We start from the raw sequence: 7,673 nt of genomic DNA on the forward strand, positions 1-7,673 counted from the left end.
AGGTCCCGGAACCGTAATTTTTTATGCCACTGGAAATTAGGTCGTTACAACTGGGATGTAAATTGAACTATATATAATGAATCAGAAATTGGTTATCTTATTAGATGTTCGAACCGAGTCAGATATAGTTGGCATGCCATAGGGTCAAATTATTGATTGAAAATTATTATTGTCGGCCAACCTGCGATGGTAGATTGTACATATAGAGTCACCGTTGCTGGGCAACCCGGGGTGACAGAATAATCAGATTTAGAAAACTATCATTATCGGGCAACTCGAGGTGGTAGTATATACTTGTATAGTGTTATCATTGCTGGGCAACCAGGGTAACGGATCCACATATCTGTTCTGAGTCTGTGTATGGTTAATGGGGTTATAAATAAATGAATTAGACAAATTGAAAACGAGCCTTGTGGGCTGAATGAATAAAAGAGCTAATAAGCTCAAAATTATTTAAAATAGATAAAACAAAATTGAGTAGTTATGTATATGATTATTGAATGTATGTGGTTAAGTATATGCTTAAAAATGTGATTTGTATATGAATAAGTACTAAACAAAAAATATTGATATGAATTGACTATGTAATAGATAGATTGGATAAGAAATGGCATGATATGTATGAGAAATATGGTAGTGGAAGCTTTTGACATGAAATTTGTATGTGAATTGATTTAAAGTTAAGTTGAATTAGATGTATGCATTAGCTTATACTTGTTTAAATTGACTTCAATCATGAAAATACAACTGAGTGTATTTGCTCAGCGTACGACTTGTTTTCTCCGTGTACGGGTATAGTAGATTCCTGATAGTTCAAGCAGTTGATCTAGCATCCAGCAAGCGATCCCTGACTCAACAAATTTTGTATAATCCCATTTTTGTTTTAAGTGTGGCATGTACGTAACTAGAGTTAGTTTTGGTATAATAATATATTTTTGGTGAAGATTTGAACTAGAAGTTTATATATATATAGAAAGAGAGAGAGAATTGGTCATATGAATGTAGTATGCAATTAATTTAATGTATGGTTGAAATGTATAAAATGTTGATGTGTTCATAGCTTAAATGATTAAGCATATATGTTAAAGATTTGAATGAATTGTACTAGGTAATGTGGCATTGGTACACCATTGAACAGGGTGGTTAAGTTCATGTTTGAATAAAAATGAGTGTATATTTTGGCAAAATATGTGTTGTAGTTGTGTATTTGGGATGATTTAATGCTTGCAAGTTGTTGTCAATTTGGTATCCTCAGAAATAGTATGTTACATCGCGACGTCGAGCTTTAATCAGTGTGACAAGATCAGGTCACCATGCCACGGCGCTACATTGAGCATTAGTCGTTGCAACAAGGAGTCAATTCAATATGTTTTGTCGCGACGGGGAACCCTCGACATCGCGACATCAACCTAAAATTTTGTAAACATTACAGTTTAGTCTTAATTTGACATTGTGTTAGCTTCAATGCTTTTGTAAGCTCGTATAAGACTTGGAAATAATTACGTAGTGTTTTATATAATTGTTTTGCTTATAATTAAATGTTTAATATTGTGAATCAAATTATGATTTGATCATAATTGCTCCAACAATGAATGTGGCACCTTGTAGCTCGGACCCGACGATCGGGTCGAGTATGGGGTGTTCATAAATGATCATACAAGTATTGAAAGGTACTGTTTTAGTATGTTGGTGCCATAAGTGAAATGTTGTAAGGCTCGTGGCATATATGTTTATTTGTGTCAAATTGTTATTTAATTTATTATTTGAAGCTTAGGTGTTAATTTGGTTGAAAGTTAAGTTGTGGTTTATTGGATTTTGTCAAATAGATGGTAACGTCACAACGATAAGATCTCAATGTTGCGATGTGAAATTGTCAATGAGTGGAAACGCAACCTGGAACCCCAAAAGTCGTGACATGAATTTGAAAATTTTGAAAATTTTATGTTTAACTAGTCTCGGGTTATTATAAGAGCTTTTATAAGATCGTATAAAGCTTGTATATGATTGTAAATCCTGTTGTAATGATGTTTTGAACTAAATAATATGTATTAGCTGTTAAATTGAATTGAAACTGATTGTAGCCACTCCGACAACAAATATGGCATCCGTAGCTCGAATTTGACGATAGGAGCAGGTATGCGGTGTTACAGATTTAGTGTTGTAAAGTTAGGACTAAATTTTAAAAAATATTAAGTTTAATTATGTCAAGTTATAAGATATTGTTAGTTATATAATAACGTAATTAAAAAAGTATGAACGAAAATAATCATATGTGATTATTGTGAAAAAAGAAAAGAAAGAATGATAAAGTGATGAATTAAAGAATGGGATATAAATGACCTAGTAAGTTATGATACATATGTAGTTATGAGAAAGAAAGAACTTATTTGTAAATGTGATAAAAATGAATAGAAAATATGAAAATTACGAAATAGTGATGTCTTGAATATTATTCTTAAAATCTCGTGTCAGTGAAATGAAAAAGAAGAAGATGATCAACTTTTATTATGAGGCTGTTGGGGTTCTTCTCCAATATAGAAGGACTTACAAATGGGCCTAAGGCCCAAACTCAACTTTTATAGGTTTAATTTTGTCAATTTGTGGCCAATTTTTTAGTATGAGATTTCAACGATCTAAAATAAGTTTGAATATCAAATGTCATATTTAAATATTATTTCTATCATAAAAGTTTCGAGAATTGACCAAATTACCTTTTTTATGATAAAATTACCTTTTTGCCATTTCTCACAATTTCATCTCAAAATTTAGTACTTGGACCAATCCAAATTCCTAATTCATATTTAACTCTTAATATAAGTCCTTAAGTGGTGAGAATTACAATTTTGGCCTTCTCTCAGTAAAAATAGGAAAATTACAATTTAATGCATGTACTTGCCAATTATTTCAATTTAGTTCCAAAAGTGATTTCCATCTCACCAAATCATTTTCTAATATATTTCTTATAAAATAATTCATAATGATTCATATTTTCCTCTTTTGAATAACTTCACACATTAGTCTTTATACTTTTCAAAATTTACGATTTGTTCATTTTTGTCATATTTTCACCTTTGCAACTCTTTTCATATAATTCCTTCTTCAATATCAATGTTCTTTCATAAAATTTCTTATTTGAGTCATTCCACAATTTTTTTCATTATTTTCTTGGTAGTAGAACTCGAAATTATGTCACATGTCATATCGAAATTTTCGGAGTGTTACATAGCTCTTTTTAAACCTCTATAAATTGCCTTTAGTTTTCAGAATGAAAGGCATCTTGTAGTGAAGATCAAGATCATTTTCTTGTTAATGTTTATTTTGTGTTCTTCATTTTCTATTCTTCACTATCTTTGTAAAAATCTTTAGTTATTCATAGTTGATATGTCCTATTCATTTATGTTTGAGTTCTTTAAGTTTATTATGTTCTTCAAGTTTTCCATTTTGAGGTAAAAGGGTGACAACTCTTGGCAAATACAATGTAAATTCTATACTCATCACCTGAGCTAAAATGAATTATTATTCACTTATTATAATCATGAGATTTTGTCACATGGTGAAAACAATTATGTAATATATTTCTTTAGAATTGATGTAAATATCAAATGTTATTTTGGTTGAAATGGTAAAATTGGGAGAGTGGATGTTTCTCCTCTTGGATACAAATTCCCCCAATGTATATTTTTTAATTTTATATAAAAAATACGCTTAAATTAATATTTATTTCTTTGTTAAAATAAGACTCTTTTGATAATTTAACAATTGAATTGGGACTCGATTATGGGTGACACTATCTCAATCAAAATATTTATATATAATATAGATACTTGCAAAGAAGTAATCTTAATCTATTGTGAACAATAGACGACACAATGAATGCATAAATAAATTAACTGTTATTTATTGTATACATATAAAATTCTTAACTCTCTTCCACTAAAGTGAGATATGAAAGTAGTTGGGTTGTAGAATCTAGCTGTTAGCAAATATTAAGATTGAAAACTCTATTAAAATAAATGTTGTATTTAAGAATTAACTCTTGTTAATATAAAGGAGATGCATTAAAATTTATTAAAACTGAGATTTCTTGGACAACTTAAAAGATTGGTCGTAACTTTTAAATGTCCCATAACATTAGTAAACTAATCATTAAAACCCAAATATGAAGATAATTCTATTACTGCCTCCAGTCTCCACATTCCCAAAAGTAGGTTTCAGTCTGGTCAGGTGCAGCGCTCACGGGCCACGCCCAACCTCGAATTGGGCACATCGAAAAGCACACGATGGTTCTGTTGCTGCATATTGGCTATCACATTCAGCACTGAGTTCACGTTGTCCGGTGCCGACGCCATTGCCAAGCATGTTATGCTGCCTGCTGTGCTGTGGATTAGTAGGTTCTCTTGTGGCAGTGTTACGTTCATGCCAGTGAACATGAAAGTTATGGTGGGCGCCACGATGGGGACCGTGTAACATGTGTCGAACCCTCCCAGGGATGTCACATTGGCCACCTTAACTCGCCTTCGGAACGCATTCCGGACTGCTACGTAGGCTGGTTCTACTAGCCGGGTGAAAACAGTACCTAATTTCAATACCAAAGTTTAGTATATTGCTTGAACGCAATCAAATAAGCTTTTATTTATCCAGTAAAAACAGGAGAATACCAGAATCAAAGATGGTCCCAGCACCAGTGGAAGGGTTGAAAGCCAATGCCTTTGGTGGGATATCGACAACCCTCCTTCCAACCCTAATTCCAATCAAATTCACAAAGTAGAGTGAGGGTCTTCTAGGGTTCTTCAACAATTGGGTGTATTTGATCCTAATAGGCTGACCTTTAGGCCCAAGTCTCAATGACCCAGAAAAGTTTGGTGACCTAAAGCTAGGCAAGCAGTATGAGAATGTAGATTTGTACAAATGTTGGGTTTGTGATAGAAGGGACAATGGGCCTCGACCCAACCCCAATAATCCCTGTTGTGGCTCTGACTTCCCCGTTGTCTTTTGGAGACAACCAAAAGTGTAGCTTGGGATAGGGTCTGTGGCTAGGGCCACTGTGTCCCGCGACAGGTTTCCTGCTATTGATGAACTGCCGTACGTCATGTTGAATATGCACGCGCTGCGACCGCAAGTGGGATTTGGTACCTGAAATTATCACATGATATGCAAATATGTTAAATAAATTTACATTTTTGGCTGAGAGTAATCATCTCATATACCCCTCATGCATGTCTATAAGTTGTATCATAATTTTTTTTCCCCATGTTGGCTACACAACTTTCATTTTAGCTAGAAGGGATAATTTCGAGCCACAATTAACTTACGAAAAGCTTCATTTATGATGTTTTTCTTATCTAAAAGACTTGAGCTTGAGATCCTATTTAAAAAATATTAATTTTTTTACTACTTGACTTAACAAATGTTGGTAGTTAAGAGGTAATTTGGATTTAGAAAAATTTTGAGTTTGGAAATAAAATTGTGGCGAAAGAAGTTGTCATTTTTAGTACTCGAAAAAACTTGTAGGAGTAGAAGGCTTGGTTTCTTCCCTTTTGCTAACTTTATCCGAAAAAAACAACCGTTTAGCGTTGCTTTTGGGTTAAAAGCAGCTTTTGACTTCGCATTGCTTACAGCCTTAATCAATGTTTGTAAGGCTCGAGACAAGCGCGTGAGAAGTGTGAATGGTTGGAGAAATGAAAGGGATTACCTGCTTGCATTGAGCTGCATGGCAGCCAAGGGTGTTGAAAGTGGTGGATTTAGCAGTGTTAAAAACCTTAGAAGAGCAGCCAATGCAGCCATTACAAGGTATCCAAGCAGCATCATTGCTAGTATCCATGGCCATGAGCATGGTTTGTGGTGGGGTTCCTATTTTAATCCTCACAATATAGGTTGGACTTTGCACAATCTGCCTGCCTGAAGCTACTGGCACCACAGATTTCCCAGCCACCAGGCTGGACAAATATTGCAGCCTGGCCTGGTCCTTGGCTAGCATTGACAACATATCCTCTTCCCATGAGAGTGGCTTTGAGGGTTTGAGGGGTGAGCATTGACTGTAAATGTGGAACACTTGGAGGGTTGAGCCATGGTCTTGGATGTCACATTTGGGATTCAGGCCTTTTGCTACCGAAATGAAGAGGAAAACTAGACAAAAAATTTGGGTTTTCATAGTTTAAGCTTTTCTTCAAGGTTTAGGGACAGAGAGTGTGGGAAGTGAGTGTGTGTCTCTCTCTATATATGATATAATGTCAAACAAGATTAAAAAGATGACATATGTTCATGGTGCATTGTAAAAAAAGTTAAATTATTAAAAAATGAAAGATATAAAGTATTTTTAAGTTTTGAGTGTGGGTAAAAATATTATAGAGATCGCTAAATTACATTTTATTTCTTTATTCAAAAAGTGTACTATAATCCATTTGCTTTTTGTAGGCTATACCTCTATCCCTACTTCAACAATTCTACCTTGAAATAGAATCTACTTTTACTTGTAATCTTTTTCAATAATATTTTATTTAGTTGCTTAATTTATTTTTTAGTTATGTGATTGAGCTTTTATACTTATTTATAGGAGTAGAGTATATTTTATAATTAATTATTTATTTATTTAAAGAATAGATATAATGAAGAATTTAGTTACTACTTCTAGTAAAGAATACCCCATTTTGTCCAAAAATAATAATATTTTATATTGAAAGAGAAGAAAGAGATCTTGGAGCATGATCTAGGACATGCTTTATTGGAAAATCTTTAAAGAAATGTAGTGCATCATGGGAGGAAATATATAGTTCATCTTGGGGACTAAACAAATCTCAAAATATGCTCATTGAATACTTCATTTTTGGATTTCTCTTAATATTTATATTTCATTTTATAAAATATTGGTAAATTAGATAATATTATTTGTATTTATTTTAAAAAAAATAAAATTATTAATCTATTAATATTAAATAAATATATCTATTGTAGATGTGTTAAATATGATTTTCTTTTGGTAAATTATAATAGGAGAGTAATGCTTTGACAACAAAAAAATTAGCATAACTTGAATTCAAATTATGAAAATCCTAACCATTAGACCAACACGAATTCTGAAATTTTTTTAATGTAAATAATGAAATAAGATGCAATATTTTTAATAAAATGATTTTATAAATCAAAGTGGATATTAATTATGAGTTACGCTAATTAACTATGGCAGTTTAATAGAAAATTTAAGGGGGGCTGACTGCCACTTTAAAGCAGCAAAAAAGTGGTTTCTGTCACAGTCAGTGATATGATAAAATATTTTCAATTTTTAAAAACAATAACAATTGAGTCCCTACTCCTTAGAGAATGATTTGGTTGCATCATTTTTTACAGCTAACTTAAGGGAGGAAACTTAGGCGTAATTGAGGGGGCACAAACAATAAGAAAAAAAGAAATATCTTTAGGCAAAATATTTATTACCGTTGTGGTCTTTTTAAACTCTATAAATAGATTGCGGTGATAATGATTATCCTACAATATATAATTGAGCATTAAGTATTGTTATTATTGTAGTAATTAAGAATACACGAGTTTAAGTATATTTAAACGAATTTTTTTTTAATTTAAAAGTTGAAGGTTTATGAGTAGTAAACATTGTATCAAAAAATTTATAAAAAAATTCATTAGTATTAATATAATTTATTAATTTAAAAGGTAAACTA

At 32.2% G+C, this 7,673-nt stretch overlaps 1 protein-coding gene across 1 annotated transcript; it reads right to left on the reverse strand.

Annotated features, from left to right (window-relative positions):
• Positions 1–4,045: 4,045 nt before the first annotated feature.
• LOC107897026 (aspartyl protease AED3) lies at positions 4,046–6,300 on the reverse strand. Its single transcript, XM_016822355.2, has 3 exons — positions 5,693–6,300; positions 4,659–5,133; positions 4,046–4,576 (listed from the first exon to the last, which is right to left on the reverse strand). The coding sequence occupies exons 1-3, from the start codon at positions 6,149–6,151 to the stop codon at positions 4,221–4,223; spliced, it is 1,290 nt and encodes a 429-aa protein (XP_016677844.1). The 5' UTR covers positions 6,152–6,300; the 3' UTR covers positions 4,046–4,220.
• Positions 6,301–7,673: the final 1,373 nt, after the last annotated feature.

The sequence above is a fragment of the Gossypium hirsutum genome, chromosome A05 (assembly GCF_007990345.1).
Source record: "Gossypium hirsutum isolate 1008001.06 chromosome A05, Gossypium_hirsutum_v2.1, whole genome shotgun sequence".
Lineage (NCBI taxonomy): Eukaryota > Viridiplantae > Streptophyta > Magnoliopsida > Malvales > Malvaceae > Gossypium > Gossypium hirsutum.